The sequence below is a fragment of the Melopsittacus undulatus genome, chromosome 2 (assembly GCF_012275295.1).
Source record: "Melopsittacus undulatus isolate bMelUnd1 chromosome 2, bMelUnd1.mat.Z, whole genome shotgun sequence".
NCBI lineage: Eukaryota > Metazoa > Chordata > Aves > Psittaciformes > Psittaculidae > Melopsittacus > Melopsittacus undulatus.
In genome coordinates this window covers 11060477-11078858 of record NC_047528.1, presented here as the reverse complement: position 1 = coordinate 11078858, position 18382 = coordinate 11060477, and the positions used below count along the sequence as shown (strand labels likewise).

The 18382-nt window shown below is 41.0% G+C and overlaps 1 protein-coding gene across 2 annotated transcripts; it reads left to right on the top strand.

Annotated features, from left to right (window-relative positions):
• Positions 1–3390: 3390 nt before the first annotated feature.
• CCDC82 (coiled-coil domain containing 82) lies at positions 3391–16750 on the top strand. 2 transcript variants are annotated; one of them, XM_005149807.3, is made up of 8 exons: positions 3391–3445; positions 3997–4570; positions 5242–5464; positions 6589–6681; positions 8719–8843; positions 10467–10637; positions 15808–15993; positions 16551–16750. In XM_005149807.3, the coding sequence occupies exons 2-8, from the start codon at positions 4019–4021 to the stop codon at positions 16614–16616; spliced, it is 1416 nt and encodes a 471-aa protein (XP_005149864.2). In that variant the 5' UTR covers positions 3391–3445; positions 3997–4018; the 3' UTR covers positions 16617–16750. The 2 variants fall into 2 exon arrangements, with proteins under 2 accessions (XP_005149864.2, XP_030905475.2); XM_031049615.2 differs by lacking the exon at positions 3391–3445 and adding an exon at positions 3466–3625.
• Positions 16751–18382: the final 1632 nt, after the last annotated feature.

The window sequence follows — 18382 nt, the reverse complement described above, 5'->3', positions numbered from 1 at the left end:
AAAGCAGCACAGCAAACAGCAGTGAAAGTAGGTAGCAACAGAAGTGGCTAGTAGGGGCTGCCACTTACAATAAATTCAAGTTTCCAATATATGAATTTTTCTATTATTTAAAATTATAGGCAACCGGAATAGCCCAGTAAAATAGAAAGCTTAGTACTAGGGAAATGCAGAAGCCATTACATGGCACAGTGATTCCACAAGCCCAGTAAAAAGGCTATGGCACACATGAAAACCAACCACATTTATTTGTGACGTGACAGATGAGTTTGCTTAATGTGTAGGGAACATTTTGAGAAACAGGAGCTTCGAGGAGAATCAGGCTGTTTGGAAAACTTCTGTCTATTGCCTGAAATTCCGCTTGTGAAACCTGAGGACACAACATACCTTCACACTTCACACACTGCAGGCTCCTCTGGGACTGGGGCTCACCTGAAAAGTTACCAGAAAAATCAAGACCTTTCAGCGCTGTGCATAGGAAAAGCTTCTCAGGTGTCCCTCAGAAGCCCGTATTCATAAGTGTAAATCTTCCTGTTATTTAAGTGAAAAACCCGTATTTATTATTTATCTTCTTCAGTCACATACAATATTCTCCCTGCAATACCTTATTCCCGTCTCCTGCACTACAGGACAGCTACGAGGGTTTTTTTCCACGCCTTTTATCACTAGGTGGCGACGTTGGAAGCAAGAAACAGGATAAAGACCGGCGACAGAGAAACATCCCGAAACGTTAACTTCCACCACAGCTTGGAGCAAAACACTACATCCTGGGCAAACTCTGATCCGCTTATTTATCTGAAAATTCACGTACTGACTTTAAATTTAAAGCAATCAAAGGCAATCTCAGACCAGGGGTATAACTCCCTTAATGCAATATAATCCTTTATTATAACCATTGTAATCCTTGCAATATAAACATTTTGGTGGGAATTCAACCCACGGTAACACTTGTCCACACCTCTTCACCATGTGAAATCCATTGCATTGCTATGCAAATAAAATGAGAAAGAGCTGTACTTCACTTACAGATATTTCCTCTCTTTGTGGTTTTTTTACCACCTATTTCTAAAGAAAGATGTGGAAATGCTCACAAGATCTTGTTAAAACTGTACAAAAAATGCTAGTGGAATGAGTTCCAAGGTAGCAGCAGTTTTCTACCCTACACCAAGCAAAGCAGAGCAAATTTAAGACACGAATCTTGTTATTAAAATTCATCTGTACCAGTATTAGCTCTAAACAGAATCTAGCATCCTATTCCATAAACATTTCAAGCAGAAACCCAACAGAAACTAATTATTGTAAATGTTAATTGTTTCCTGCATATACTCATCCACAAAATGTCTTGTTCTTTGAGCAGTGAAAGTACTGCAACTTACTTCCTTATGAAATTATTGTTGAGGGATATTAGTTATTCAGCTTAAATAAGTTTTAAATTGTTTGAGTCAGAGTTATAGTAATTTGTGGTTTAGTATGCTATTTGCTTAGCTTTACTTGTTTAGCATGAGCAGCTAGATTTGCTGAAGCCTCAGGCTGTAAGCTGTGGTCTTTCTCCTAGATATGCTTTCAGCTTGGATAAAGTTAGTTTTCTTAGTAATTTTCCTATGAGATGGTACAGTGCTGTCTTTTGTTTTTAGTGTGAGAAGCATGATAACATACTGATGATTTAGTTGTTAGGTTTATGTTCATCTGAGGTCTAGGACTCTTTTAGTGTGCACAAGAAGCACAAACCAGAAGGAGCTACTACTGTCAGCAGAAGCTGCAACTCAACAAGGTAAGGTTAGCGGCCTGTCTGTATGAACACAGAGAAAGAACCCAATAAGGTGTTAGAAGACCCTAGACCGACAAATCGCTGTTGGACTAAAAAGACATGTGAGAGGTGAGTGCATAAATCATAAGGGAATAATTGCCCAGGGATTTCTTTGTTTGGGGTCCACCCCCCGAGGCAGAGGGACCTGTCCCATTGCTGTATCACTGTTATTAAGCAATTTTTTCCTGGAATCGAACAATTGAGACTCTGCTGCAGGAAACGTGGGGTTGAGCCTGAAGAAGAAGGATGTGTGCTTGTGAGTGAGTGTGAGTGAGGAGCTGAAAGGGGCACCCATCAGCTCTCTGGAGCTGCCCGCTGCAAAGGGACTCCAGTTCTAGCAGCTGAAGTCTTGGATGCTGTGTGACTGCTCAGGCAGCAGCTTCTCCCCTAATATTATTGTACTCTCCATCTTCCAAACTCCTCTGCTGCAACACTCGCACTTTCCCCCATGACTAAGACAACATCCAGGCCAGCCTGAATCAACCTCCCCATTCCCTCACCTCCATCTCTGGGGGTCTCACACGGGGGCCAGCCCCAGATGAGAACAGCACATGTGTTCAGCAATTCAGTGCATGCTGTAAAGCTGCTGTTAGCAGGGAAAATAGCCCCGTGCAGAAGGGCAGGTCTCTCCTTGAGCACCAGCACTGGAAGCACTGTGTCACCCAGCCTCTGATTTTCCATATGGATATAGCACGAATCACAGAGAATCAGGGCCCTCAGTGCGCTCCTGCTTCTGATTGAGAGGCCCAGTGAGGAGCTGCTGGTACCATACCCAAAATGTGCTTTACAGACACCAAAGGAAGAGGTGTTTTATTCTAATATGCCCACAGAGGAGGCTGGCAGGGGCTCTCCTGGGCAGGGATACTGCTGGAATTCCTGCTCCGGATGTGCCCAGCCAGACACCCCCACCACGTCCCCATAGTTACAGTTGCCACAACCCACTTTCTTGTCACCCATCATCTGGGGGTTGAGCACAATAGATCTAGCAGGTTTGTTCCCATCAAAGAGGTTAGATTCAGGTTGAATGTGAGGAAGAAGTTCTTTACAGTAAGGGTGGTAAAACACTGGCAGAGGTTGTTCAGAGAGATGGTGGATGTGCCATCCATCCCTGGAGACATTCAAGGCCAGGCTGGCTGTGGTTCTGGGCAGTCCCAGCTCATTGCTGGGGGGTTGGACTAGATGACTTTGAAGGTTCCTTCCAACACAAACTATTCCATGGCTCTGTTGTAGCCCTAAAGAAGCCACTTTAGCAGGGTAAGCCTGAGGCCAGGCCAGACACCAGAGCTGTTCACCCACCATTTGAAGGGCCCTACACCGATTTTACTCAGGATTGCACCTGGGCGAGCACAAAGACGCTCACAACCAAACCTCCACACCCTAACACTGCCAGGTGAGGCGCGGAAGGGCGGAGAACGAAGCGTGCTCCCTCATACGGCGAGGCTGGGACTCGAACCCGAAACCTCCTGTTCTCCAGCACTGCTCGCCAACCCGCTCCCACCACGTGACGCACCTCCCGCCAGCACTTCCGTAAACATCACGGCCGCTGAGTGGCAGCTGAGGTGACCAATCACGACGCGCGGAGCGGTGGGGGGCGGGGTCTCGCCTCAGAGGCTCCGGCGGTAGCGCACGGGAACGTTAACGGTAAAAGTAACGGGTGCTGAGGGATGGAGGGAGGTTTGTGTGCACCATGGCGGCTGGGGCAGGCGGCAGGAGCTCCGCTTGCCAGGGACCAGCACTCTTTGTGCTGTTCGGGAGCCTCTGCCGTGCCGGGCCTAGCGCCGGGGGTAGGTCCTACAGCTTGCGTGGGGTGGTCCCTTCCAGGTGAGGCCGCTGTTCTGTGGGGCCTGCTGAGGGTGGTCTTGAAGGAGCGGTGTACGGCTTAAGGCAGGGAAGCTCTGCCTCAGCTGTAGGCTTGCTGCCAGTGTTGCGGGGATGATGGGGCCTGTAGCTGCAGTCCATGCCTGATTTTTACCGTTCATTCATGCTGGGTGTAGGTATTTCTGCTCTTCATCTTCCTTTTGAATAAGACATATCGTCTACAGAAGTTACTGTGCACGCTTAGTTTTGGTTGGTGCTGATTTCTGAGTGTGTCTGTTAATGATAGTAAGTTGCAAATGTATGTGGCAAAATACATAAGCTTTTCTCTTTTTAATGGCGTAATGTAGTAAGTGTTCTGTTTTACTTGTTTATAGTTAGGTGTGTTACAGCCGTCCAATGGAGATTAAAGAAGTAGTCAGAAGGTATGAAACAAGAAATAAAACAGCAGCAACAGAATTGTCATCATCCAAATCCCGAGTTGATTGGAGACGCACTAAGAGGGAACTCATACTACTTGACAGCAATGATGAATCCTCGGGTACCTCTGAGGAGGAAGAGCCTAGCACATCAGAAGATGAAATAGACGACAAAGATGAAACTGCTGTGAAGAACAGCCTTTCAAGTCATGAAGAGAAAAGCCACAGTGGGGAAGTAGCAGACAGTAGTGAGGATGAGGAGTGCATTGTGCCTGGAAAGCGCAAAAGGTTGAACTCATCTGTCTTGTATGACAGTGATGAGAGCGAGGACAGTGATATACTTGTTAGAAAAGTTTTTGCCAAGCGCCGCTGTATAATAGATGAAGATGAGGATTCCAGAGAACTACAACCTGATAAAACCTGCTCTACAGAAAATGATTCTACTAGTAAGAAACAGAAAGTGTTTGCAAAATTGAAACAACTTGCAAGACAAAGAACAGCCTGGAGATCCGGCAGAAGTGAAAATTGTGAGGTCTGGATTTTACCTTTGAAATTCAGTTGGAGGAAATATTGAATGTAGGGGAAGACAAATCATAGAATCATAAAATAGGGATATAAAATGGATATAAAATCAAATTGATATAAGTCAGTGGGATTTTATTTATTTTGAGGGGTTTTATTTCTGACAAATCAGTAGTTCTGTCACATTTTAACAGTTGTCACATTAGCAAGAAAACAATATTGACTGCTGGAAACCTTTCTTTGGTTTAATTTTAATCACTGAAGAGTTAAGAATTTCCTTTCATTTGCTCTTTCAGGCATTCTGATGACTAAGCAGCTTAGAATGCAGGTATCTTCTCTACGTAGTCAGAAAGGAAACACTTCTGTATCATGAAGAGGACTCTCTTCTTTAGTGTGAGAGGACCATAAAGTAATTTTTATCAAGAAGCAAAATACCTGCTGAAGTAACATAGAGATCTCATGTTAGCTTAATGCCTACAAATAGCCTGAAGAGAGGTACATGGAGATGGCCAAGTAATTGTCCTCTAGCACAGAATGATGTATTTTTGGAAACAGTATTTCTTGTTACCTGAGCAAAAGGTGTAATTAGAAGGTCAAAAACCTTATCCAGTATATGTAGTATTTTGCCACTGCAAATACTGAAAATTCTTGTGTTTGAAATACTTTCTTAAATTTCCTTAGGATTCTAATAGTGAAGCAGAAATAGAGGAGGAGCCATTCTTTCACTTGCCCCTCACACCCACAGAAGGTAGTGAAACTGACTGCAACAGCTTGAAAGATTTTGTAGTAGAGGAAGAAGATGATGATGACAGTGATGACATGGAGCATATAATGGGTGAAAACCAGCCACAGCACAAAGAACTGAATGGATCAGATAGTTTGCTGGCAAACTACGTCCCACACTGTAAGATCAAAACTAGTGACAGTTCTGTATGTACAGCTTGCTTGTAGTGATGTAATAAATACTAATGGAGTGAAAATAAAAATAACATAGGATAGCATAGTTTAAAAGCAGATTCCTAAAAGGCTTGAATTTGTTGCTGAAGTACTCTGATTTCCACAGTAAACTTTTACAGTCTTTCTGTATCTTATTAAAGGGAGGGTATGATTTGGAGGGAACAAAGGGAAACCCTATTGCAGTTTTTTTAAGTTCGTCTGATTTAGCATGAAATAGGCTACCTATGATGTAGTCATTCCTGTGGAGAGGCCTAAAAGCATCCTCCATTTTACGATATATGCTGAGAGCAGCTGTGTTAATTCTGGCCACATTCTGTTCTGGAGATTGATGTAAAATTCTTGCCACGGGTTTGGGGTTTTGAGGACTTTGGATTTTTAGTAATTTCTTTTTCATTTGGTGGTGGTTGAGATGGAGGAGCACAAGTCTTGGGGCGGGAGGGTGTTCTGAATTTAGGAGATGTTTTCAGCCAAACTGCAGAGAGTGAGAAAACTTTTCAAGTTGTTCTTTTGTAAAAACTGGTATCTGGATGGAGCAGAGGGATCCAAAACACAACTTTATGCTAGTTAGTTTCTTGTGTATCTTGTTGTTCAGAAGCAGGTATGTACTGACAGAACAGTTGGCACTGGTGTAGATGGTCACGGACATGTTATTTTTTCCCCAGTAAAGACCTGAGCAGAATTGTTTGTATTTGAAAGAAAATTAGAAAAAAAGAAAAATGAACATAAAAAACCAAAACAATAAGCCTGGCCTTCTCTGGTTTGCATTATTTCCTGCTATTCACAGAATTATTTTCTTCTTTTAGTGCTTGTAGTTCTTCTTACTGAAAGGATGTGTGACTTAAAAATGCTAAAATTCATTAAGATCTTTGGGATGAGAAGTGCTGTGTAAAAACAAGGTCTTAAAGATGTGGATGTTATATATTGAAATGAGTTTTAAAGCCAGTTTTAAATGACTTTAAAATTCCAAATTTATGATAATAGCAGAAAAGAATTCTTCTTAGAGGACTTTTAACATTGCTTACTTCTTCTTTTCTTTTTTGGTAAACTCTGGTTATATTGCTTTCTTCCCAGTATCTCGCTGTGATCATTATGTACACTTCAAAAGAATAGTAAAGGCTTTCCTCATAAATGCAGTTGATGACACTTTTCTGAGCTCATTATATGGTAAGTAAATCACATTAAATAATACAATAGTGCATTCAAAGTTATACAAAGACATTTATTCTAGGGAAAGATGTGTCTCCTGATTATGGTACTGTGAGTCCCGAGATCTGTTTTTGGTTTTGCTGCTCTCTGACTTGGGGGCGGCGGGAAATCTTTCTGAAAAGGGATACAGTAATCGTGGAAAAATGTGTAGGCTTAATTCCTTTAAGCCTAAGAGGCATTCTGAGATACAGGGAAGTGTTTCTGTCTTACTGATCAACAGTAACAGTTCTAGGATGAAAGCAAAATTAATTTTGAAATAGATATCTCCATGAAAAACATTGCGAGATCAGCTGATCTGTCATCATTTCACATGCTTCATAGCTTTTTTTTGAGGAATTTAATAGATAATAAATAATTTTATTTATAGAGATTATTCCGTATCTGATTTTTTTTATTATTCTTTTCTTTAAACATTCATGCTTTCAGATCAATTTCAGTGGCAGTCGGCACTTCTGGCCTTGTTCTTGCTGAGGAAGTGCTTTTTGGCACTTGGCCTGGTGGGGTTGAATAGCAACCTCACACGTAGTTTCAGAAGCTCTGTAAAGATGGGATTAATGGGAGAGGATTGTCAGCATCAGGTTGTGGAAGCAGTCAGCAGAGTGCTAAAGAGAGGAAGTTTTGGTGTCATCAGGAGCTAGAGAGAACAGAGAAACTGAAGTACACCAGAGACTTCAGAATAAAGGCTCTTTATTTCTGGAGCTAAAAATGTCTTTCATCTACCACTGCTAGTTCTTTCAGGTGTTAGTTCTGTTTTGTTTTACCAAGTAAAAACAAGCTTATGGAAAGTCATAAGTAAACTTTGGCAAACTGATGTTGTAATAGCTTCCTTCTATTTCAAATTGTATCTGCTCTATAAAACTTAACTTATTGCCAAGGTGCTGGAAGTGCATCAGTGTGGGTGAGTTGGAAGTTGTATTCTGAAGGTTGTATGTCTTTCTGAAGAACATGGTATAGTACGAATGCAACCCAGCATTACAAAGATGTATTTTATAACACAGAGTGGATTTTTTTCTGAGTTAATGGAAGTGAATATGACTGAGTTTGAATCAAGTGCAGGCTTGCTTTTCTATTGTGACAGATTTCTTTGTGGTCTGTCACAGTCTCTTCAAGCTCTTAGCATAGCTGACTTACTGAAAATGTGTAAAGTGTATATGGAAAAACAATTGTAATTATGGTGCCTATAATGATGATGACAACTGGTTTTATATAAAAAGCTAGATAGCCAGTAGTCCATTTTGGTTGTGTTTCCTTTGGTAACAGCAGTGCTAAAAGACACGGGAAAGTAGTTGAATTAACTTATATGTCTGTATATGCTGAAGCTCAAGATAGTATGAATTAGCCTATACCTGTGAAAGTCCTGTTTAATTCCTAGAGTCCAGCACATGTTTGGGAGACAGCTGTGGAATAGTGGTGGGTTTACCCATCCTCACATTCGTTTATTTCTTTTGAGTAAGTATTTAAAAGTACTTATGCTGATTAACTTAAGGCATCTGCCTGTGCTGCTGCAGTGTAAAGGCTGGTTCCTGCATGCTCTTTCTAATTGATGAAGAGAGTTGTCAAAATTTCTTGTGTGAAGCAGCTCAGAGCTATTTGTTTTCATGGATTGCAATCTCTTCCCTTGTACATTATGAACACTTACATAAACTGGACAAAAAGCAGGACACTTATTTTCTCTCCTTACTTTTCCATTCTTATAAATAGGATTGGGTGAATGGCTCTCCATTTGGGATGCCAGCTTTTCACTGTAATATTGATTGTAGAGTTTATTCATGTACATCTTGCAACACAGACTTTTAAAATAATTAAATATGTCATTTTATCAAAGCTGCATGGATCACTTTTATGGATAACAGTAGCAAATATATTCAGGGATAATGTAATAAAATAGTTCCTAGTTCTTAACATGCAGAAGCATAATGTCCTTGAAAATTTTATTTGAAGAAACTTGTACTACATAGAGTTGGCAGCAAATTAATAACAACTCTCAATTAACAGATGGAACAAGACAGAAGAAGTATGCACAGGATATGTTGCTCTCACTTCATTATTTGGATGACCGCTTCATTCAGCCTCGTCTTGAGAACTTAGTCTCTGGAAGTCGCTGGAAAGATCGATACAAGGTATGTAGCTTCTACTTTCAAGAGAGAAGTGGGCTCCAATCATACTGTTACTGATGGGGTAGGGTGGGGGGGTATTATACTGTAATTCTCTGTAAAGATACAGTAAGTGCTCTCTGTGTGTGTATATATATATATATATACACTCATTTTTAATAGTCATTCTTTAACTTATGTAACTTGGTTTGATGTTTCTGTTATTTATTCTGATTATTCTGATATTTATATCAGAAGTGTTTTGTAGGTTTATAACCTGATAAGCATTCAGATAACAGCACAGAATCTCTTCTCAATTACCTAAATGCTGCTTCTGCTAATTCAGCAGATGATTTTTTGAGACTTTTTGTTACCTGCTAAATGTTACAACAAAATTTCTTTCTCCTCTCACAAAAAAGATAAACTAGTATGTTCATAATGAACCTTCTACTGCTTAAAAAAAACCCTGAAGTGAATATAGAGTACCCCAGCCATTGCATACAAATTGCTGGAATATACCATTGCGAGACAGGTTAGTTTTACTCTACTGATGATGTGTTGTTGCAATAGTAATCCTGCTCAGCACGAGAGGGACCACAGGTTCAGACCCTTTGTGCGTGCACTTGGCTGAAGAGCCACTGGTGTGAGGCTACCATCTGGGGGCTTATGACTGAACGCCTTTAAGTCAGAATCCCACCTAGACGCTTGACCCCAGGAAATGACAGTCTTGCTCAGAATGTGTGGGTTAAAGCCATTCCTGAATCTTCGTCAGCGAAGACAGGCCTTCCTCATAGGAGAAGGAAAACTCCTATCTTCAAACCCAGGCTGATGGAGCTCATCTAGCCTTGTACGGTCTTCCGTTTAAGAGAAGGACACTCTTACAAAACCTGCGACCGGCGGACTTTGCTGTCACCGTCCTAGCTAGCTAGGCCATGGCAGTTAAACCTCAGGTGTAAAGGGTAGGGCCAGTTCTGCGCACACTGCACCTCACCTAAAAAATCCACTGTGCAGGCTGGAAGGGCTTGCTCTCACTTGTCGGTATGAGCAGGTGGTGGTCGATACGGTAGGTGACAAAGGTGCATGGGAAGCTGCAGTTCCAACCTTGCATGCGGGCAGACCAGCGCGTGAGTGGCTCGAGATTTCTCTGGAGATGACGGTCCTGGTCGGACACTTCCTGATTGCCTAAGCACCCTTTCCAACCAGATTTGCATATCCCACATGACCTTGGTGATCGTGCTTGTAGTAAGCCTGGTTAAAGCCCTTCCCAAATCTTTGCTCCCAAAGCCAAGACATCAGTAGTGTGGCCAGTGGAGAGATACAGTGTATTTATTTGAAGCAGACCAGCTGATACAGTTGCACACCCACCCCCTCCAAAGAAAGAAATGAGGTAACATTAAAATAAGTGCAAGGATGCAGCATTCATTCCTTAGGTCTGAAGCTGAAAGAAAGTATTAATGAATTAGAACTGAATGAAGTGTTGGAAAATGATTGAGGAGGTACATGTTCACAACTTAATAGTAAAAGACTTCAAATTTTAATGTTCTTTTCTCTCGCACCAGTCTTGTGTGAGTATGGAATACTCAGCAGCCTATTTCAGGCATCTTTCAGTTCAAGAGAATTCTTTAATGTTATCTGAATTCTGTTTTTCAGGAGCGTGTGGATTGTTACCCGAATGTTCACATAATCTTGAAAAGTCCAAAATACACGTCTTGTCGTGCCTGTGAATTGAATCGTTATTGTAAGTTTAATGTGCTGCTCTCTGGAAAGCTTTATAATAGCAGAACATTGGAAACAGATGACTTCATGTCAGATGACAAACAGGTAATTTCAAACAAGCATCCTATATGATTATTGTTAAGCTTTGTCTCATGTTACAGAAAATCATACAAAGAATAGAAATCCCATCAACACATCTGATGTCTGTAATGCTAGAGACAGGAGTTAAACCACTGCATTTCCATGTCTAAACCATACTAATTTTTTAAAATATTATGACTATTTTGCAGTCTGGAGATGTATATTCCTGGATTTAGCTAGGAAGTATGAAGGAAGTTGCTATGAAACTTGAGAGGGTGAATAGAAGCTTACTCCTCTCTCTCAACCTCTTTATATGTTGGGAAAGCACTAATGGAAGGTATCCTTGAATAAACCGAACTCCTACAAAGAAAATAAATGTGATGAGTTTCTGTGGCCTTTGTTTTTGACTGCATCACAATGATTGATATACTGTTTCCTTCCCACTTTTGCCACTTAATATTAGCACCTGATGCAGCACGTGTACTTGCACTATGGTAAGCGCTAGCAAGTACACCCAGTTGTGAGCTGGACTTCGTGATCAAAAAGACGTACAATAGGTTTTATTGATATCTCTCACCCTCAAGTCAAAAATTGACATTTGCCTCAATTTTTTCTCTGCTTCAAATTTCTCAATTTCTAATCTCAAATGTAGTCTGAGTGTCATCCAGGGCAAGGAAATTAGGTACCTGCCATCCTGCATGTCCTACTCAGCATGCTTGTCTTTTGCAGCACATGGGGAGGCAGTCTGAAACCATGTATCAAAGAGGCTGAAAGCATGCCTGAAGTTTCACATACTTACCAGAGTTGTTCATACTCTGCTTTAGTTTGTCTGGGTGCATGGTAGTTAAGAGAGTTAGGCTTTTCCAGCAAGGCTTTTCCCCACGATTATTGCAGGAAAACAATAAGTCCTTGGCACTCATGCTAGCACTGATAACTGCGTTCCATTGTACAGTCATTATTCCTTACATATGGGTCTCTAAACATAGATCAGGTTTTCGTGGGGAAGTGCATGCCCTACCTAACCAGAAATAATAAGTAAACTAGCACAAGAATTTAATCTTTGCTCAACATCCAACTTAAGTGTGGAAATAACAGTAGAAATTCCCTCTCTGCTGTCCAAATGTTGTCCTACATAAAGCACTAACTATTTTTCACTTTGGAAAAAAAACTTGGAATATCCTACTGAATATTGAACTAACTTCCTAGTTCATTTTTGTTCTCTTCAGCTTAACAGTAGAAAATTAGAGCTTTTTCTTACCCTGTGTACCCCAGCATCTGGTAAAATGCCTGCCAATATAGTTCAGGGGTTGTACAACAGATCCAGGAGATGGAGTTACTGAGCACTTTCCAGTAACTTTCTATAGTGCTTTTGTAATGCAACATTCGTGTTCTTACGGTGACCTGTAATTTAGACTGCTAAAAGTACTGTTCTCAAGTAGTGTTTGAAGTTCTGCTGGCAACACATTGATCAACTCATCCTGCCAACTGAGAAAAAAGAAAGGAGGAAAAAAAGAGAAAAGGGACAGAGCTACATGAAACTGGCACTTCAGGAACTTAATTGACTGAAAGAGGAGGTGGTTCAGCACTGGCAGGTCAAGTTGAATGGAAGCACGTAGTTGGACTGTTTTCTAAAGTTTTATTAGAAAATACCCAGGAAAAGTGGATACGGAGAGAACAAAAACAGACCTCCAGCCCTCCTCTTCTGCATAAAACTTTCCTTTTCTCTCATCTCTCAAGTATTCTGTTTTGCCAATAGAAAGAGAAGAGAAACAGCTGTTCCAGTTCTGCTTAGGCTTGCAGTGATTGTTGTGTGTGGGTGCCAATTCTCATTCCTCCATGGTCAGGAAGAATTGAATTGTTTAGAGGTATATGTGTCCCCCACACCTTTTGGCTCCTGTGCCACCTGGATTGTAAACCCTTTTCTACTCTTAGTCTTGGTGTTCTGCTTCTGTTTGTAATCATGTGTAGAGGACATGGATTCAGTCATTACATGTTGTGCTGTTGTCAGGCTGTGCTCCTGCATTCCATACAAAGTGATTTAACACAACTTTGGCTGATACAGCCAGCTTGAGGAGATAAGTTAAGCATTAGCACAGAGTCCCTGAGAGGAAAAAATTAGCATGAGTACAGTACTGAGATTCTTTCCAAAGCTGCATTCGGAAATAGCATTGTATTTTTAGACAATCTTTCTTGCTTTAAAAACACAATACATGATTACATTATACAATATTTAGCTCTTTGGCTCTGGCATTTCTCCAAGGTGGAAATACTTTACACCTCATGCATAAATGAACTATAAAATTCCTTGCCATAAGATACTTTGGAATCAAAAAGTGTTAGTGAGTCCCAAAAGGAATTAGACAGGTTCTTGGAGAAACTTTTTACACACTTACGGAACTTGATATTTGGGATGATACAGACTGTCTTAACTGTTGACTCTTAGAAGCTGTATGGTAATGTTATGATTGATCTGGTGTTCATCCTGCATCTTGTAGTAACTTCCTAAATATCTCCTGCTAGCTGTTGTTGCAGAGGAAGACCTGGGCCGTCAGTTGGATGCAATATGGTATCTTCTATTTTACATCATGTAATGTTCAAGGTGCTCCACCTCATTGTTTGTGATACTTGAAAAGTTATGAAATGCCCTATGAAACACCACAGCTCAGTTCTTGTTTGTTTCAGTATTTGGAATGGTGCTTCTGGAAATCTGGGTCAATCAAGGTTATCCATAGGTTGGTAAGTCTTGCACTTTCAGAAGCACCTGTAGCACCAAACACAGCTTTTCAGTTTTGGGCAGAATAGAGCTGTACATAAGTACATGTACGTAAGCAGTAGAGGTTTTCAATATAGTGATGGGATTTTTATTCAGAGCATGTGGACAAGGACTTGGGGGTGTTGGTTGATGAGAAACTGAACATGAGCCGGCTTCAGTGTGTGCTTGCAACCCAGAAAGCCAGCCGTATCCTGGGCTGCATCAAAAGGAGCCTGACCAGCAGGTCGAAGGAGGTGATCCTGCCCCCCTATTCTGCTCTCGTGAGACCTCACTTGGAGTATTGTGTGCAGTTCTGGTGTCCTCAACATAAAAAGGACATGGAACTGTTGGAACGAGTCCAGAGGAGGCCACAAGGATGATCGGGGACTGGAGCACCTCCTGTATGAAGACAGGCTGAGAACGTTGGGGCTGTTCAGGCTGGAGAAGAGAAGGCTGCGTAGAGACCTCATAGCAGCCTTCCAGTATCTGAAGCGGGCCTGTAATGATGCCACTGAGGGACTTTTCATTAGGGTCTGTAGTAATGGGACAAGGGGTAATGGGTTGAAACTTAAACAGGGGAAGTTTAGATTGGATATAAGGAAGAAATTCTTTACTGTTAGGGTGGTGAGGTACTGGAATGGGTTGCCCAGGGAGGTTGTGAATGCTCCATCCCTGGCAGTGTTCAAGGCCAGGTTGGACAGAGCCTTGGGTGATATGGTTTAGTGTGTGGTGACCTTGCCTATGGCAGGGGGGTTGGAACTAGATGATCGTAAGGTCCTTTCCAACCCTAACTATTCTATGATTCTATGATTTCAAGATGTTTAAAATTTCAGTTAATAACCATCTACTGAAGATCATATCAAAAGGTCTTTTAAGTGGGTGTGACTTGACTTCAGTGATGTTATGCCTGCTTCTATCAGTTGAGCTGCTGGTTGCTATATTAAAGAAGCTAAGTATATTCATATATTTAAGAACATCTCCAACACCAATAAATATCAGTGTAGCTTATAAAATCTTTATAATTGCGCTTTTCTGTTGCTGTCATTGTCAGTAGGTCTAGATACCAAGTAGATTGGGTGTTTTGGGGAGCTCCTCACAGATGCAAACATTTGGTCATAGACTTTTTTTTTCAGTAAAACTACATTAGTTTCTCCTGCATGTATCAGGAGCTGATTTTCTTTACACATATATTAACCATGTTGCTTTTGAGTGTAGAAAACCTGACCTCTGAAAACCAGCCAGAGGTAGATTTTTTACCTGATAGGCTTTGTCTCCGTGGGTAGGAGTAGTAATCAGTGCACCTGTGGTCATTCACAGGGAACAGATTTCCTCTTCTGATTTGCCATTGTATGTACTTGAACTCCTGCTCTTGTAGAAATTGAACAAAACTCACTCTTTTGAAATGCAGAATATCTATCCTTAAGTACAGGTGAACTTTTATTCTTTCTCCCTCCCCACACCTCCAATTTCACCCACTCTTTGTGAAGATTTAGGATGGTCAAAGATTCTTGTAACCACTTAGTACATTACCCAGTATTTTCTGGTATTCCTTACCACTTACCGTTTTTGAATAACATCTGAGTTCAAGATATGTGCAAACACTTGCATGTATTTAATGTTAGTGCTGAAAGATGATAATGAATCTACTCTAATCCATGCTCTGGTTATGTATTTACATGCATATTTACCACTTGTTTATCTATAATGATTGCTGTAAGGAAAACTATTAAATGAGACAGTTGTGTCTTTTCTGCATAGAAATTGTAGAAGTAAAACTGGTGATAAGTAGGAGATGCAGCAGAGGCTTTGATTTCTACAGTGTTTTGGCTAGCTATACCTCCCAGGCAGTTGCAGGTTAACATTTGCATTGTATAAACCCTCAGTTTTCAGATTTTAATTTTATGAAAGACAATCTTTCTATATATTTATTAAATACATGTTTCTAGGTGTGTGCCTATTTGTATTCATATGTATTTCTTAAAAAATATTGAATATTATTACACTACAAAATGCTGAAACTGGTATTTCATGTTTCTGGGAAGTAGTACATACTGGGCAAAAGTAATCAAGTAATTTCTTTTCCTCTGCCTTCACAATACGATGGTTGCCTAAATTGTTAATGATTTTGTAATGAAGTTCCATCAGGAGATAGGAGAGATACTACCAACTATAAACTTGTTGTGTGTTCAAGAAAACAGTACTGATAAGCTGCCATTGCACAAACTCGCTGGCTGCCTGCTTGCTCAGAAATTCTGCTGTGGCTGTAAAAATGACATGGAGTTTATGCTGGTTTCATGTATGTCATGTCATTCTGTTTATTTCATTATTCAAAGCATCTTCCTAGACTGACATAAAATCTTACTGGACTGACTTAGCCATTCTTTATATATTGTTGAGAAAATCACAGTTCTGTCACAGAGTGCTTTGTTTGCTTTGCCCTAGGTTTTGGAAGTTGGCGTGGTGTGTGCAGATCGGACAAGAGTTTACCATAATTTGAAGCACTTCAAGTACAAGTTGTACCTGCATTGCAGCTCCATTACCAAGTTGGAGAGTTTCAAAGATGAACCAGTCAAAGACACAGTAGAACATCTTTTCAGTCAGTTGGAAGACAGTGGGTGGATTCAAAAGGTACGACTAAGTTCTTTGATGTATCCTTTTCCAAGTAGATAAAAGCAAGCTGAGATAAAATGTTTGATTTAATTGATCAGTTCTGAATTACAGGGTTTCAGTAGTACAACTCAGCTTAACCATTCATCCACTTCTGCTGACCCTGTCTCTCTCACAGTGGTATGTTGCTGCGCACACACAGAGTTTGTGTCAGCTTGTGACATGAAGCTTTCTGACAGCTGCATGATCTCTGGGCTGTGATGGGCAGGCTCCCATTTCATGTGGCAGCAGCAACACTATAGACTCAAGCTGTAACTTAGAAGCATTGGGAACGGGTACATGAGGCACAGCAAGACTTTTACTCTTCTGTTTAGGCTGAAGTACTTTGAATTATTCAGAAACACTTTATGAACTATTTTAAGACAACGTAGTACAATTGTATTTAGCAAGCTTTCAGATATCATTACATCTGAATTGCTGGCATGCTTGTTAATGTATTGAAGAACAAGAAGAAGCAGTCTTTATGTAATTCACTTATGAAACATTGATAAAATAATAAGTTTTAATTTTATTTGCAGAGATACAGTGATCTTGAAGACTGCATGAATGATGCAGACAATTTCCAAGAAGAGAGAATAGATTAAGTGGTCACATAGCATTTTGAAAGACATCTGTAAAAAAATTGAATGACCTGTTTTATGTGTATGCACTTAATCCCTGCTTGGTCTTCAAGATTCTTTCTAGGCTGTTATGTTTAAATCCATATGCCTTTAACCAACTGAGAATTTGCTGTATTTTTTGTCTTATTTGCGTCAATAATAACCCAAAGTTTTATCAAACCAGTCCCTCCAGCCTTACTGCATAGGTCACTATAGGCTTCCTTCTGTTCTTAAAAATAACATCTCAATATCTCTTTATTTATGAAATAAAACTTTCACCTATTTATATTGAGCTGCATCTTAGGGAAGGTAGGAGATCATAGCATCATGGAATAGTTAGGGTTGGAAAGGACCTTAGGATCATTTAATTCCAACCCCCCTGCCATGGGCAAGGACACCTCACGCTAGAGCATGTCACCCAAGGCTCTGTCCAACCTGGCCTTGAACACTGCCAGGGATGGAGCATTCACAACCTCCCTGGGCAACCCATTCCAGTACCTCACCACCCTAACAGTAAAGAATTTCTTCCTTATATCCAATCTAAACTTCCCCTGTTTAAGTTTCAACCCATTACCCCTTGTCCCATTACTACAGACCCTAATGAAATGTCCCTCCGTGGCATCATTATAGGTCCGCTTCAGATACTGGAAGGCTGCTATGAGGTCTCTACGCAGCCTTCTCTTCTCCAGCCTGAACAGCCCCAACGTTCTCAGCCTGTCTTCATACAGGAGGTGCTCCAGTCCCCGATCATCCTTGTGGCCTCCTCTGGACTCGTTCCAACAGTTCCATGTCCTTTTTATGTTGAGGACACCAGAACTGCACACAATACTCCAAGTGAGGTCACTCCAGCATCCTGATAGGCCCCTTTCAGATATTGGAGATTCTGAGACCTTTTGAGCAAGGTACATTTGGAAAGGGAATGCCGTGTTATAAGAGAACGTATGGCATGCATCTACCTTCCTTGTTGCTCGTTATCTGCAAGTAAGTCCAACCATTTAGAATGGTAGTTACAATAAACAGGACCCAAATGCAAAGATCTGTTTCCCCTCTGAGGAGTCAGTACAGACTGTTGCAAGGCAACAGAGGAAATATTCTGCCGTCCCAACTCCGTTTGCAGCACAGCAGTCATCCTCTCTTTAGAGAGTAGGTGATGAGTCACGTTATAGGCGTCACACAGACTGAGTCTGGCTTAGCCTCTAAATGAACACTTCGGCCCACATTGCTGCCTCTGATAAGCAACTGGGGCAATTTGCTGAGATTTTAAACATCAAATTACATTGTGCAAACTTAATGGCAACAACTTACAGTAACTAAAAAATTAAAGAGAATGAATTAATGTGGCCATGCAAGATAAGAATTTTTCCAGGATAGCTTAGCAGAAAATAGGAGTTACTCAGAAACATAATGCATATCTTACCTGAATCACATGAAGCCCAAATCAGACTCTGGGGGGCAGGGGAGTAGATTTTTGAGGAGTTGGGAAAGGTCAAGTGCTGTATTGTCCAATTTGAAAGCTGGATGTGACCCGGCAGTGCTTGCAGCCCAGAAAGCCAGCTGGATCCTGGGCTGCATCCAAAGGAGTGTGGCCAACAGGTTGAGGGAGGTGATTTTCCCCCTCTACTCAGCTCTCATGAGACCCCACCTGCAGTCCTGTGATCAGCTCTGGGGCCCGCAGTATAAGAAGTGTTCTTTCAACAAGTTACTCTCTCAGAAGCAAAGAAATTGAAACCTATATTTCTCATGGATTTGTT